The 15,882-nt window shown below is 40.5% G+C and overlaps 1 protein-coding gene across 5 annotated transcripts; it reads left to right on the top strand.

Moving 5' to 3' along the window:
- Positions 1-7,743: 7,743 nt before the first annotated feature.
- On the top strand, positions 7,744-15,163 carry agpat4 (1-acylglycerol-3-phosphate O-acyltransferase 4 (lysophosphatidic acid acyltransferase, delta)). Of its 5 annotated transcripts, none has more exons than XM_061837851.1 (10): positions 7,747-8,090; positions 8,395-8,576; positions 8,659-8,828; positions 11,170-11,331; positions 11,413-11,566; positions 11,670-11,772; positions 11,859-11,934; positions 12,717-12,915; positions 13,009-13,026; positions 14,792-15,163. In XM_061837851.1, the coding sequence occupies exons 2-9, from the start codon at positions 8,399-8,401 to the stop codon at positions 13,023-13,025; spliced, it is 1,059 nt and encodes a 352-aa protein (XP_061693835.1). In that variant the 5' UTR covers positions 7,747-8,090; positions 8,395-8,398; the 3' UTR covers position 13,026; positions 14,792-15,163. The 5 variants fall into 5 exon arrangements, with proteins under 5 accessions (XP_061693833.1, XP_061693835.1, XP_061693834.1 ...); XM_061837850.1 differs by having other exon boundaries at positions 13,006-13,026; XM_061837848.1 differs by lacking the exon at positions 13,009-13,026 and having other exon boundaries at positions 7,755-7,893; positions 8,020-8,090.
- Positions 15,164-15,882: the final 719 nt, after the last annotated feature.

Here is a 15,882-nt window from a genome sequence, read left to right as displayed (position 1 = left end):
CATCAGAAATAATACAATCACTTCTCGTGCCTGATTAACTGATGCTCACCTGAACGAGTGCTCATTTTCCATGATGGGGATCGGTTTAATTTCTGCAGGTCAGTTCCCTTCATGTTGAATGTATGCCACATAATTTGCATCAAATATCGAGCTGCTGTTTTCCCTCCTGGAACACACAGACCACACGCTGATACATGAGAAATTACTTTGGGTACACCTGAACAATTGAATTACATCAAATAAAAACAATCTAACAAAAATTCTGCATTTCCAAATGGAGTGACTGCACCCACGGAAAATAGCCGAGTTTACCACCACGCCATCAATGCTCTCCATGTGGTCAATCCAGTGATCCTCCCTCGTTTTGGTCTCACGATGTCAAAATAATTCTCATTGAACCACTTGAATTTTGCCATTCAGCTCCTTGTTAGAGAACAATAAACTGTACAAAAAATCAATGAAACACTGAACAGTTGAAAATGAGTGTTCAAAGGTTGAGAGAAGGCAACAATCAGATAAACTCCACAGGTTATATGGCATTTCAGAAATTACGCCAGAAAGCCAGATAACCCCAATTTAAACTTCATAACCAGATTTGTTTGTTGGTGAATTGGACACAGATTGACAAGAAAATGGGGATTAATGACACCATTTTGGATTGAACCTATTTATTTTCGTGGTGAATTGTGGAAATAATGAAGGGGTTAGACCAGCGTTGGACACAAGTAGATAAGGTCTATTAACGCATACTTGTGAAGCGATGTCACTTAAAACCTCCCAGTGATTTTTTTTTATACATGGTGCTCATCCAACTCCCTCCTGTGATGCGCCGCCAAAATGATAGAGCTCCCTGGCTCTGAGATGTTGGCCGTGGGCAGTTGCATCAGGATTATTGGGGGGGAGGGGAGGGGGTTGTCTTCTGTAGTAATTTTTATAAGGGTTATACATTCCTTTCCGCGAATGAGTAAAAGAGGACTGACTAAGTAGATTTTTTTTTTCTTGACACTGAAAAGGGTGACAAACAAGAATCTTAACTATAACTCTTTCTCCATCTTTTCACCAGATGTTTCACGAGATTACCAATCATCCAAATTTAAAAAAAAAATTCTGATAATTTCAGCACATGGCACAGGTTACCTAAGTGTTAGTCACACACCCTGAACTTTTGCTTAGTTCCGCTATTAATCAAACTCGTCAACGGCTTTATGTGGGTAATATTGTCATGAATAGATTTACTGAACATGAGAGGAGAGTCATTGTTTTACTATTACAGTGGGTACGATCATGAAATATAATTGAAGATCTGTTTGCGCATTTGTGTGTGTTTATACTGCGGTACTCTATGTACTTGAGTCACATTGACATCTCCCAAGCAACACAATCAAAGCTCATCATGTCTGCGACGCAAGGGAGATGAAAGTACGTTTTCTTGCCCGTGCGTCAAAGAAGTACAATGTCTACTGTTCTGTTCATCTCCATATTTTCGACATGCGGTCTTTAGTTGCCGACAAGGAGACTTTTACACATAACGTTTTATTACCTTTCTACTTGATTTAAGTCTTAAATAGATAACAGAGCTGGAATATAATATAGCAAAACTCAAGTGTGGTGCTCAGACATGTATCATCTTGTATCTCTCAGTGCAGAAGAACAACAGGGGATATCACATCGTGAAAGTGACTTTGTTGGAGAGTGGTGCCGATTTATATCATTTTGCCATAATACACAGCTTTAAAACATACACGACACCCTCCAACCTTCCAAAGTCCCAGGTTATCTTGAACCCATACCAGCTGACTCAGAGCAAAAGATGGTTTCCTTGGGCGTCGACCACAGCGCACAGAGAAGACTTTTCGTGCTCACATTTGTACTGATGTTGAGGAATTAATAATTGTGCTGGTTGCATTAAAGTTAAATGTATGTAAATCTACACGAGCGTTTTTCCACGTGATTCCAATTAATTTCTTTTCCTCTATTTTCTATGGCTTTCATTTTCAAAATGGGGTACGAGTACCACTCGTGAGACTTTGACTCCCTCTGAGTTAAATGTTCAAACTGTTACAGTTTCTGAAAAAAAAAAACAATTATAATTCAGTACAATACATTTTTAAAGTACAGTTCAGTTGCATTTAACTTTTAAGTACAATTTATTTGGGTTAACATTTCAGAATTGTTTGTCTTCAAAAACGGATTTTGGTGCATTTTTTTTTTTAATTGAGAAGTATGTTTTAATCTAATCTTATTTAAAATATTAGATGTCATTTTATGCCTCATTTTTAATTAAAATTTACATCAAAATTTTGATCTCCTCACTAGTCAACAGCAAATCTGAAGTCAGCTGGGACAGGCTTCGTGTTCCCCTTGAATAAATAATGGCAAGTAAATTCATTTGCTAATGCAGCCCTATGGGGGCACAAACCAGTGCAATCTGTAGGCCGGTCCCAAGCCCGGATAAATGCAGAGGGTTGCGTCAGGAAGGGCATCCGGCGTAAAAACTGTGCCAAACAAATATGAGCGTTCATCTAAAGAATCCCATACCGGATCGGTCGTGGCCCGGGTTAACAACGCCCGCCCCCGGCACTGCTAACCTGCAGGGCGTCGGTGGAAATTCAGCTACTGTGGGTCGAAGACAAAGAAGAGGAGGAAACCGGATCCAGCGTCAGAAGAAAAAGAGGAATGCACAGAGCCTACAACTGAGTGTAGGGACTTTGAATGTTGGGACTATGACAGGAAAAGCACAGGAGTTGGTTGACATGATGATTAGGAGAAAGGTTGATATTCTGTGCATCCAAGAGAGCAGGTGGAAAGGTAGTAAGGCTAGAAGTTTGGGAGCAGGGTTTAAATTATTCTAACCCACGGAGTAGATGGGAAGAGAAATGGAGTAGGGGTTATTTTAAAGGAAGAGCTGGCTAAGAATGTCTTGGAGGTGAAAAGAGTATCAGATCGAGTGATGAGACTAAAATTTGAAATTGAGGGTGTTATGTATAATGTGGTTAGCGGCTATGCACCACAGGTAGGATGTGACCTAGAGTTGAAAGAGAAATTCTGGAAGGAACTAGATGAAGTAGTTCTGAGCATCCCAGACAGCGAGAGAGTTGTGATTGGTGCAGATTGTAATGGACATATTGGTAAAGGAAACAGGGGCGATGATGAAGTGATGGGTAAGTACGGCATCCATGAAAGGAACTTTGAAGGGCAGATGGTGGTGGACTTTGCAAAAAGGATGGAGATGGCTGTAGTGAACACTTATTTCCAGAAGAGGGAGGAACATATAGTGACCTACAAGAGCGGAGGTAGAACCACGCAGGTAGATTATATTTTGTGCAGACGATGTATCTGAAGAAGGTTACTGACTGTAAAGTAGTGGTAGGGGAGAGTGTAGCTCGACAGCATAGGATGGTAGTATGTAGGATGATTCTGGTGGTGGGTAGGAAGATTAAGAAGACAAAGGTAGAGCAGAGAACCATGTGGTGGAAGCTGAGAAAGGAAGAATGTTGTGTGTGGCCTTCCGGAAAGAGGTGAGACAGGCTCTCGATGGACAACCGAAGCTCCCGGAAGACTGGACGACGACAGCCAAGGTGATCAGAGAGACAGGCAGGAGAGTACTTGGTGTGTCATCTGGTAGGAAAGGGGAGAAGGAGACTTGGTGGTGGAACCCCAAAATACAGGGAGTCATACAAGGAAAGAGATAGCGAGAAGAAGTGGGATACTGAGAGGACTGAGGAGAGGCGAAAGGAGTACATCGAGATGCGACGTAGGGCAAAGGTAAAGGTGGCAAAGGCTAAACAAGAGGCATATGAAGACATGTACACCAGGTTGGACACGAAAGAAGGAGAAAAGGATCTCTACAGGTTGGCCAGACAGAGGGATAGAGATGGGGAGGATGTGCAGCAGGTCAGGGTGATTAAGGATAGAGATGGAAATGTGTTGACTGGTGCCAGTAGTGTGCTAAATAGATGGAGAGAATACTTTGAGAAGTTGATGAATGAAGAAAATGAGAGAGAAGGAAGAGTTGTAGAGGCAAGAGTGAAGGACCAGGAAGTGGAAATGATTACTAAGGGGGAAGTCAGAAAGGCACTACAAAGGATGAAAACTGGAAAGGCAGTTGGTCCTGATGACATACCGTAGAGGTATGGAAGCAATTTGGAGAGGTAGCTTTGGAGTTTTTGAACAACTTATTCAACAGAATACTAGCGGGTGAGGAGATGCCTGAAGAATGGCGGAAAAGTGCGCTAATTCCCATTTGTAAGAACAAAGGCGATGATGAGAGCTGTGGGAACTATAGAGGAATAATGTTGATGAGCCACACAATGAAGTTATGAGAAAAGGTAGTGGAGGCTAGACTCAGGACAGAAGTAAGTAAGCATCTGCGAGCAACAGTATGGTTTCATGCCTAGAAAGTGTACCACAGATGCATTATTTGGCTTGTTGATGCTTGTGGAAAAATACAAAGAAGGTCAGAGGGAGCTACATTGTGTCTTTGTGAATCTAGAGAATGCCTATGACAGAGTACCAAGAGAGGAACTGTGGCACTGCATGCCTAAGTCTGGTGTGGCAGAGAAGTATGTTAAAATAGTACAGGACATGTATGATGGTAGCAGAACAATGGTGAGGTGCCTTAGGTGTGACAGAGGAATTTAAGGTGGAGGTGGGACTGCATCAGGGATCAGCTCTGAGCCCCTTCCTGTTTGCAGTGGTAATGGATAGGCTGACAGATGAGGTTAGACTGGAATCCCCTTGGACCATGATGTTCGCAGATGATATTGTGATATGCAGTGAAAGCAAGGAGCAGGCGGAGGAACAATTAGAAAGATGGAGAGATGCACTGGAAAGGAGAGGAATGAAGATTAACCAAAGTAAAACAGAATATATGTGCGTGGATGAGAAAGGTGGAGGGGGAAGAGTGAGGCTACAGGGAGAAGAGATAGCGATAGCTTCAAATACTTGGGGTCAACAATACAGAGCAATGGAGAGTGTGGTCAGGAAGTGAAGAAACGGGTCCAAGCAGGTTGGAACAGCTGGCGAAAGGTGTCTGGTGTGTTATGTGACAGAAGAGTGTCTGCTAGGATGAAGGGCAAAGTTTACAAAACAGTGGTGAGGCCGGCTATGATGTACGGATTAGAGACGGTGGCACTGAAGAAACAACAGGAAGCTGAACTGGAGGTGGCAGAAATGAAGATGTTGAGGTTCTCGCTCGGAGTGACCAGGTTGGATAGGATTAGAAATGAGCTCATTCGAGGGACGGCCAAAGCTGGATGGTTTTGGAGACAAGATTCGAGAGAGCAGACTTCGATGGTTTGGACATGTTCAGAGGCTGAGAGAGTGAGTATATTGGTAGAAGGATGCTGAGGATGGAGCTCCCAGGCAAAAGAGCGAGAGGAAGACCAAAGAGAAGGTTTATGGATGTGGTGAGGGAAGACATGAGGGCAGTTGGGGTTAGAGAGGAAGATGCAGGAGATAGGCTAAGATGGCAAAACATGACACGCTGTGGCGACGCCTAACGGGACAAGCCGAAAGGAAAAGAAGAAGAAATTCATTTGCTCATTTAATTGCCACAAGAAAGTTTTCATCAGGTTTTCAGGATACGTTGTAATAAGTAACATTTTGATGTTGTGCAAAAATAGTTTAACCACTGGATAGTTGAAATAATCGAAGCAAATTCCAGAAAACTACTCACACTCTGAAAGCAAGTTGACGAGACTTGCGAGTTTAGGAACAGGAACAGGAAGATGTTGCCAGAGCAACACCGTCACCTAGTGGTGTCTTGTAGGTAGTACTGGACTGGAAATGCTTTTGTACGTTGCTTTTTGGAGGCAGAAAACTTTTGGTGGATTTGTGAAATCAACGTTAATATAACTAATATAGCTATGTGTTTTCATTGTAATGCAACGATTTTTTTATTGCAAGGATATTTTTTTACAGACTGTTAGACCTTGTCGCACTCGTCAATACTCTCTCGTCAGAGTTATTTGGTGATAAAGACCAGAAGTAGTGAAGCAGCATGCTACCTATAAAAAGGGATCTTGTAAATTAAACTAGTGTGCATTATAAGGCCCGTTTTAGCTGTCTGACAGCCAATACCTTGTGCTTTCTTTGAAACAGCCACATTTAAAAACAAAAACATGCAAATATGCAATCAAATTCATGGCTTTGCAAAATACAAGTTAGTTTATCCATCCATTTATTTGAATTTTTATATTGCATCATGATATATATATATGTATATATATATATATATATATATATATATATTATATATATATATATATATATATATATATATATATATATATATATATATAATTTGTTTTTGCAGCAATTATATGCACTATAGCAGTGATTCCCAAAGTCCGGCCCAAGTACCACTGGTGGTGGTATACAATTACATGGCATGTGAAAAGAATCACAAATATAAAATTAACAACATTGAAAACTTTAAATTTTGTCAAACATTACATGAAACCTGTAGCTCTGTACAGAGCCTAGTGGAACTTGAAAATGAACAAGACAGTGCATTTTTGTATACTTATTTAAAGTGCATTTTCTATGCTTCACCTACAGCAGCAAGTGCATTTGAGTTGTGTTTAACACTTGAAGACAGTACAATACAGTTGCATTTAATCTTTAAGAACTGTGTTTTTAAATATTTAAGTACAATTTTGCAGTCATGTACAATACATTTGAACTAAATCATTATTTAACCCTCTCTGGACCAAATCAAATTTTGCAGAGAGAAAAATCTGATACTTTCAGAAAATGATATTCTGGATTTAAAATTTTCAATTATATTAAACCTGTTGCAAATTTGCAACCCCTGCCCAAAAAGCATATATATATATTTTTTATTTTCAAGCCGTGTATTTCACTAAAACTAACACTTGGGCCAAATACATTACAATATTTTTATTTTTTTCATGATGTTGTTACTTGCAGCGCTGAATATTTTTGAGGTACTACTTGAAAACCACTCGCGTACAATTTAATTTTATTGTATAGCTTTGGGCGGCACAGTGGATCAGCTGGTAAAGTGTTGGCCTCACAGTTCTGAGGACCTGGATTCCACCTGTGTGGAGTTTTCATGTTCTCCCTGTGCTTGCGTTTCCTCCCACATCCCAAAAACATGCAACATGACACTCTAAATTGCCCCTAGGTGGGATTATGAGTCCGACTGTTCGTCTCTATGTGCCCTGCGATTGGTTGGCAACCAGTTCAGGGTGTAACCTGCCTCCTGCCCGTTGACTGCTCTGATGAGCTCCAGCACTCCCCGCGACCCTCGTGAGGATAAGCGGCAAAGAAATGGATGGATGGATGGATATATAGCTATGGCAGCAATTTGAGTTTTGCTGTACTGTACGTGTACCACCCACCACTAGAGGTCACTGTACGCCAACAAATTCAAAGTTTGTCAGTGCAGCTACTTTATAAACGTTCAATGTAAGAAAAACCGAGTCTAGTCTAATCAAACTGCGTAGTACAATAATATTTTTTTTGATGTTGCAAGCCATATATTTATTGCACTAAAGACCAGCAGTAGGCATGCGCATCACGATTGCCCAAAAAACCTTTTCCTCTTTTGTGCGTCGATTTAGCAAGCTCCAACTATGAGGACAACAAAAGAAATATCAATTTCACTCACGACTACGCAATTTTGGATTTACTATTATGTTAATGAAAGTATGTTATGTTTAATATGTCACAATCGGTGCTGGTTCCACTGTCAGATTTTGACCGTGGCCGTGTACTTTTGACTGCATAGACGATCTTCGGAGGCGGCAGTTCTCCAAACGAAGGAGGACAGACCACTTCCAGTGGTTTCTGGGCTTTGGTGCTGCAGGCGTGGCTGTCAAATGGGAGTGGTAGGAAGAACGACTTTGCAGCTGCCACGGACGAACTGTTAAGTCGCGCCTCCACGCCCACGTTCAACTGCCTTGAATAAGGAGAAGAACAAGATATTCAAGGGCGGTGAATCTGTAATATAAACTGTGTTGTTTTCTTGTTTTTTTTTTTTTCTCACCTCAGCTTGGAGAGGTTGGTGGCAGCTTTCGGGCGCACGTAAGAAGCAAGGTAGTTTGCGCTGTTGGCTGACGTGGGTGAGTAATCACTTTTTTTTTTCATCTCATACTACTGTTGTGTGTTATTCCCTTCTTGAGTGGGTGGTGGTATGTTGCAACGGTTGCTATAGTAGTAAACAAAAGTGGTGTTGGCCTAACCTCCCCGATTATTTTAAGGCCACACATGAAGTTCTCGCAATCAGACTTTTTTGCAATCCAAAATTGACAAACTGCCTCCAAATGAAACAACCCACTGAACAAGGGAACTGACAGGCGTATTGTGATGGATTTGCGTGGCTATACAGTACTTGCCCCAACTATACAAGATGTTGAAATACTCCAGAATAATGAGCCTGGCGCAGCTGCTGAAAAGCCACTTCCTGAGCCACCTGATCATCTGCTACGTGTTCCTGGTCAGCGGCCTCATCATCAACCTGTTGCAGTTATGCACACTCCCCCTGTGGCTGCTCGACAAGCAGCTGGCCCGAAAGGTCAACTGCAGATTATCCTATTGCATCTCCAGCCGTGAGTACTGGCATCAATCACCCTGGTGAGAAGTGAAAAATCACCTCGCTCACAAATTTTACTGGTCTATATCCTCTCATAGAGCTGGTAGCAGCATTGGAGTGGTGGTCTGGAACCGAATGCAGCCTCTATACAGACCCAAAGTCTTACCCTTTGTACGGAAAAGAAAACGCTATCGTGGTTCTCAACCACAGTTTTGAGATTGACTTCCTGTGTGGTTGGACCTTCTGTGAGCGATTCGGAGTTCTTGGGGTAAGAGTCTACCGAAAAAGCCGTGCGGTATATTTTGTATTCTGTAATATCCTTCATACATACTCTCTAATGCAGAATGTCCCACCTAAGATTCGGTCATATATTTATTTTTATTAACTTGGCACAAGAGTCACCAACCTTTTTGGAAACGAGAGATACTTTTTGGATACTGGTTAAAGGAAAAATCCAGAGCTTTGCATGAACAGTGTATCCAATAGGTCATGTAATATGTACCCTATTTTGACAATGTGATGCTAAATCCTCTCTCATTTAATAGTGTTTTGAGAAGATGTACGTGGGCATATGGGAAGTGTACTGTGCCGTTCCAAACACTCGATTACATGGGACACCATTATGCCCAGTGCTGATTTCAAATCTATATGGAAGTATTCCTCCATCTTCCCGATCAACCGATACTGCTATTTCTTCATCAGATGAGGATAAAAGGGCATAATGGTGTCCCATGTAATCCAGCGTTTGGAACAGCACGGTACATGTCACATATGCCCACATAAATCACGTGACTCGCGAAAATGGCAGCGCCCCTGAAAATTCGTAATTGTCGACAAAATCTTCTCAAAACACTATTAAATGAGAGAGGATTTAACATCACATTGTCAAAATAGGGTACATATTACATGAGCTATTGGATACACTGTTAATGCATGCACTGGATTTCCCCTTTAAAGTTAAGGCCTACCGGTTTGATACACACTTCTAGAATGACAAATGTTCTGAATAATTTGTGATAACCTGTAAAAAAAACTGCTGATTTCTCTAATTATTAACAATCGCACTGAGTAACAGTTTGGAAAAAAAAAAAACCCTCAGAGGGATTTTCGTGCTGACTGGCGTGCTGATTCCAAAATTGCGGTCGTTTATTTTTTGGAGCACATCAAGTTTTTTTTCTCCACAGTTCACCCTCCAGCTAAGCAAAATTCCACTGATTAGCTGTAGTACGACTTGCCAGCTGATTACAATTGGACTCATCTCCAGCGACGTGGCAACGTGTTTGTGCAGCCACAATGGAGACTCTGTGGTGAGAGGTGTGTGCGGCGCACAATAGGTGAGCTGCAAACACTTCATTTCTGCAAACAGACATCTCGCAGAGTAGGAATTAAGGGGATTTGTGCCCTATGCTTTGTAAAACACAAGGTTAAACGTGTTAAATAAACATTCCAGTCATGCCTGTTTCTTTCATATTTCTTTGTATGTCAATATTTAGAAAGTTTTATAAAACAAGCACATGTTTTGACTACAGAATTTTTCACTTTCTGTTTAAGAAAGAAAGATAGTTAAAAATCTGACGCGATAGAGAATAACAGATCAGTTTTGGATTCTGCACCCCCCGAAAAAATGTTAAAACAGGCCTAACTTAACAAATATTGTGTAATTTGCATATGCTTTGTTGGTGACTCATGGGTTACAGTCAAATGTGTGCTACTTTACTGATTGTCAAACAGACACTTTCTTGGCAATGAGTTTCTTCCATCTGTTTATGCAAAGTAGAAGATGATGCAATTAAAAAAAATATTTGAATCAGTTTGGATTCTGGGGATGAACCAAAGCGAGCTGAAAAGATTTGGGTAATCCATGTCTGAATGTATGTTGTTGCAGGGTATCGAAAACTTTGTGTCGATATGTTTGTGACCATCATATAAAAAAATACAGTTGTTAACGCAAAGAAAATTTTGTACATTCTCACTTAAATTATGGGCTAACTATAATCCGATTCAAGATTTATAAAAGATCATCAAAACTAAAGGGTAGCTTTTCTTGTGACTGTGTCAACATCATAAGCAAATGTAAACTCTCTTCCCAGACTCCATTTTGCCATTGAAAAATATAGTTAACGTCAGAGTAACACATTTGTGTGTCTGTGGTATTTCTCTCAAGCTGACACACCTTTCCTTGAGGTCCTCGAGTACTCCAAACGCACATGTGTCAAACTCAAGGCCCGGGGGCCGGATCTGCCTTTCCACATGATTTCATGTGGCCCGCGAAGCCAAATCTAGAGTATCAATTTCTATGATTCTTGTAAAAATCTGTACCAAAATTTCAAATTGTCATATATCATATATGATAAAGTTGAGCTATTACAAGCATTTTTATGTTACCAAACGTGAATAGTTGAAAAACACATTACCCTTGATTTCTGATTCCAAAACTAGTTCATAAATTGATTATTTAAATATGATGAGATGAGTACATATTTTTCTTCCACAGTCATAACGGTCCTCTGAGGAAAACTGGAACAACAATGTGGCCTGCGAGAAAAATGAGTTTGACACCCCTGTCCTAAAGGAATGTGCTTCTTCAATGTGATTTGGATGTTTTTCAGAGTTCCAAAGTTCTTGCCAAAAAAGAGTTGGCATACATTCCTGTCATTGGTTGGATGTGGTACTTCCTGGAGATCGTTTTCTGCAAGAGGAAGTGGGAAGAGGACAGAAAGACAGTTGCTGAAAGTCTTCAGAACCTGAGGGACTATCCTGAAAACTATTGGGTATGTGTAACATAGCGTTAGCAGTGGTTAAGACCTTGGGGTAAAAAAAAAAAATGATTAAAAAAAATTTCCCTGTGCTAGTTTTTGCTTTACTGTGAAGGAACTCGCTTCACCCCAAAGAAGCACCAGATCAGCATGCAGGTGGCCGAGACCAAAGGTTTGCCCAAACTCAAGTATCATCTTCTACCAAGAACCAAAGGCTTCTGGGTCACTGTTCAAAACCTGAGAGGAACCGGTGAGTGTATTTTCACCATTGCGTACTGCTTTTTTTTTTTCTGGTCACAATCATGTGCAAGTGAGTGCACATTTGAAAGCATTGCTTTTCTCTCTCTGCATAGTCGCAGCTGTGTACGATTCCACTCTCAACTTCAGAAACAACCAAACGCCGACTCTGCTGGGAATCCTCAACGGAAAGAAATACCACGCAGATTTGTATGTGAGGTACTGCTTTTTGCCGCCGCAGTGTCCGTTATCACATACATGATCATCGTGTAACTGAGAGTTGCCATTTCCCTGCTTGCTTGCAGGAGAATCCCACTGGAGCGGATCCCAGAAGACGAATCAGAGTGCGCCGATTGGCTCCACAAACTCTACCAAGAAAAGGTGGTGAAGTACTTCGAAAAGAGAAGGATCTTGTCTTTTGGTTTAGGGAGGGGCTTTCTTTCCCTGCCTTTATTTTTTTCATTGATGTGAGCATATCTGATAGCCAAGAATTTCCTCTCACAGTGTGCCAAAATACTGCAAAAAGCAACTGCTGTGATTAAAAATAAATTAAAAAAATACATGACAAAACTGAATTAGCTGTAGTTGAAGCAGAGATATCTGCCAAGGTTGAAATGTCCTCTTTACAGAGGATGGTGAAAGATGATGGAGCTGTGATTTTTATTTTTTTTTTAATTTATTTTTTATTTAGGGGTTGGAAGGTTGGAAAAAAAGATAAGGAAATCATATTTTTTTTATCAGCATTTGCATAAAATTTGAATGGATTTTAACCGCAGTTCTTTGTGTAATACCGCGAACAAAACAAGAAATGGGGCTCCATTTGTGAAGACTGAAGGTAAAAACCACTTTGCACATTGAGTAGGTGCTCACATGGTGTATTAACAAAACGGAATGACCAAAAATTACCATTTGGGGTGGGGTGGAGATAAGTTCCCTTTTCTATAAAAAGCAAGTTGTAAACAGGTTCTTTACTGCTTTCAAAAAAAAAGTAATAAAATGCTATGCATTGTAATGAATCCCTTTTACAATCTATATCATTCTTGGAATTTTCTATATATTTTGTACTACTACAAAAGTAGCTGTTTTGTTGAGTTGAAAATATCATTAATTGTGACAAATTTATAGTTACTTCTTGAACTTTATTTGTATGTATGCATGTGCAGGACAGTTTTCAAGAGGGCTACGTGCAGACGGGACGATACCCCGGCCCCACAGTGAGCCCTCCATGCCGCCCCTGGTCATTGATCAACTGGTTGTTCTGGTCCTGCCTGCTCCTGTACCCACTGGGCCTGCTCCTTGTACAGCTCATCATTTCAGGGTCCGTGGTGACTATATTGGCATCAGTGGTGCTCTGCACTGCAGGTTGGTTTCGCTCTTGAGTAAGCCACAGGGACATCACCCGGTTTGAAGGGTCCCTGCATTTAACCTCCTCCTCTTTGTTTTGCAACGCAGCAGATTTGAACACCTTGTAATGTAAGTTCCTTTATTTTTTTGAAAGACACTCGTAGGGGTGACGCCGTTGAGGCATGGGAACGTTTTGAATACAGTGGGACCTCTCAAGTCATACAATGGTCAAACGCCATCAATTGCAGGAAAGATTTGAAGTGAAACTTAAAAAGAAAAATGTTTGCAAGAGTATGTTGTATGCGTCCCCATTTGTCTGAATACACTATTGGCTAATATTACGGAATGGAATGAGAAATACAGTAATTCAGGTGTCAGTCAGTAACCCTAGTTATGATTTCCTCAGAGGGCCGTTATGACTGTGAAACCCTAAAAATTATATTTACACATGAAATTTATGACCTAGTTTTGGAATCAGAAATCAAGGGTACACTTTTCAACTATTGATGTTTGATAGCACAAAAATGCTTGCATTATCTTGACATTTATGATATGAAAATATATCATTTTGGCACAGATTTTAACAGGAATCATGGAAGTTGACATGTGATTTGCCTTTGCGGGCCACATAAAATCATGTGGTGGGCCAGATCTGGCCCCCGGGCCTTGAGTTTGATTTCTTCATTTGAGGGGTCCGGCAAGTTTGGCAGTATCACTCTATGCTGTTGACCGAAGTTAACATGACAACTGCTCTCGCCCTTACATTGCAAACCTGTTTTCTGCCTTTGGTCACGTGAGCTTTGTGACAGAGAGAACAGGAAGAAAAATGTTGAACGTGAAGTGATAGCTGAGCATACTGCCAGACAAAGCAACATGAACACTCCAGCGATGTCTTAATACTTGAGTGCTTCATCATTGTTATCGTCAAGTGGTATCAAAGTTTTTGGGTTTTTTTTAATATTAACAGTGGTTAACTTATTTTTATATTTTTTCCACTCATCTCTGTTATGTTATCAATGTTAGGTGGCATGAGATGTTTACCTTACCTTTGCATGCCATCACTAACTTTTTTTTTTTTCTTTTTTAAATTAACAGTGACTGATATTTAAACCGGGGCGGCACGGTGGTTCAGTTGGAAAGCGTTGGCCTTACAGTTCTGAGGTTCCGGGATCAATCCTGGACCTCCCTGTGTGGAGTTTGCATGTTCTCCCTGTGCTTGCGTGGGTTGTCTCTGGGCACTCCAGTTTCCTTCCACATCCCAAAAAACATTCAACATTAATTGGACACTGTAAATTCCCCCATGAGTGATTGTGAGTGCGACTGTTTGTCTCAATGTGATTGGCTGGCAATCAGTTCAGGGTGTCCCTTGCCTCCTGCCCATTGACAGCTGGGATAGGCTCCAGCACTCCCTCCGGCTCAGAAAATGTATGGATAGATGGATGTAATGGATGGATGATATTTAAACTATTTCTTGAGTCTCCTGTTGAAATGTTGCTTAAAATGTACACAGTTACCAAGGTATTGACTTTTTAAACGCAATTGTTTCCTTTTTTCTAATAGTGGGAAAAAAAAATTTTGACCTTAGAGGTTCCACCGTAGTTTGCCCTGAGAGTTGAACTTCTAATAGCTGTTATGTGTGTTTATGTTGTAATTTCAAAGTAAATACTGAAAGTGCCCTTAGTGTTGAAGTGCGACTTCAAATTCAATATTTGTACTTGAATTCCTCAAACGCTTGAGTAAATATAGGTTATTAAAGTCTTTGTTGCAGGGAATGTTCACGCCAGAAATGAAAAGGGGGGTGGGGTTTCTGTGGCAAGACTCTTAAGTATCTCTTTGTTTTCTGTACACTGCTCTCGTGAACATTTGAATGTACAATGAAACGCTTTCCTCACAGCTTCAGTGGGAGTTCGTTGGATGATTGGCCAAACTGAGATAAACAGATCTTCAAACTACGGGAGCAAGATGACTCATCAAGAGAACAACTGACGAAGCCCCACCGCCCCCCCAAAAAAATAAAAAACGCTTGGAGATGAGTCATAGCACTGCTGTTGAAAAAAGATGAAAGTTCCTGGCTTTATGACTGCACTGCCGCTTGCTGCTGCACCAAGTGGTGACCTTCCCTGAGGCACAATGCATCCAGTGTGCACCCAAGAATCAAGTGGACAGTTCTTGGGAAAAAGTAGTCATTAATCAACAAGCATACATTATGATGAAAATCATAATAGTTATGTTCAAAGAGTTACATAAAAGAATTGCCAAAAATGTATTTACTATTACTGTCATTTTGTACTAGTGTATACGTTACCCTAATTGTATTGTCATGATGGGTATGTGTGGCGCTCATTCAACACAAGCAAACTTTGTCACTGGAAAGTCATTTAAACAAACGGGGTTTTATTGAATTACAGTGCTGCTTATTTCCTGTAATGTAGCCAATGAGTTCTCAGCCAGCATTCTTTCATATGCACAACTCAAATGAGGAGAGGTGAATCAATTCGGGATGCTGAAAGAATGACTACAGTTTGTGTATTTTTATTTTACTTTGCCCTCATTGAGATGATTTATCTCAAGGGTCTAAGGAAACAGAACAAGAAATAACTTTACATTTGTTGAGAAAATGACAGAGTAAATGTGACAATGAGTGATTCATACACCAGTGTGTTTGTGAGCAGTATAAGAATACGTCAGAGAAACTAGCTTTACACCCAGTACTGTATCATCTAAAAATATGCATCCCTCCTTGCACCGTCATAATGACCAACATTAAAATATGGTAGTGGTAGACCCAGTGATGCTGGTGTAACATTATGCACAGTTTGAACAGTACTGGGGTTAAATACAGGAACATTTTTTAAAAGACTCATTCAATTCAAATGAATTACATAAGGCATACAAAGTGTGATTCAATGTTGGAAAACAAACATTTCGAAAGTTTTTAATACAAATGAATTGAATTTAACTACTCAAGAAATGTACAGTCCTAGA

Source organism: Syngnathoides biaculeatus, chromosome 12, assembly GCF_019802595.1.
Source record: "Syngnathoides biaculeatus isolate LvHL_M chromosome 12, ASM1980259v1, whole genome shotgun sequence".
NCBI classification, from domain to species: domain Eukaryota; kingdom Metazoa; phylum Chordata; class Actinopteri; order Syngnathiformes; family Syngnathidae; genus Syngnathoides; species Syngnathoides biaculeatus.
This window is presented reverse-complemented; position numbering and strand designations above follow the sequence as displayed.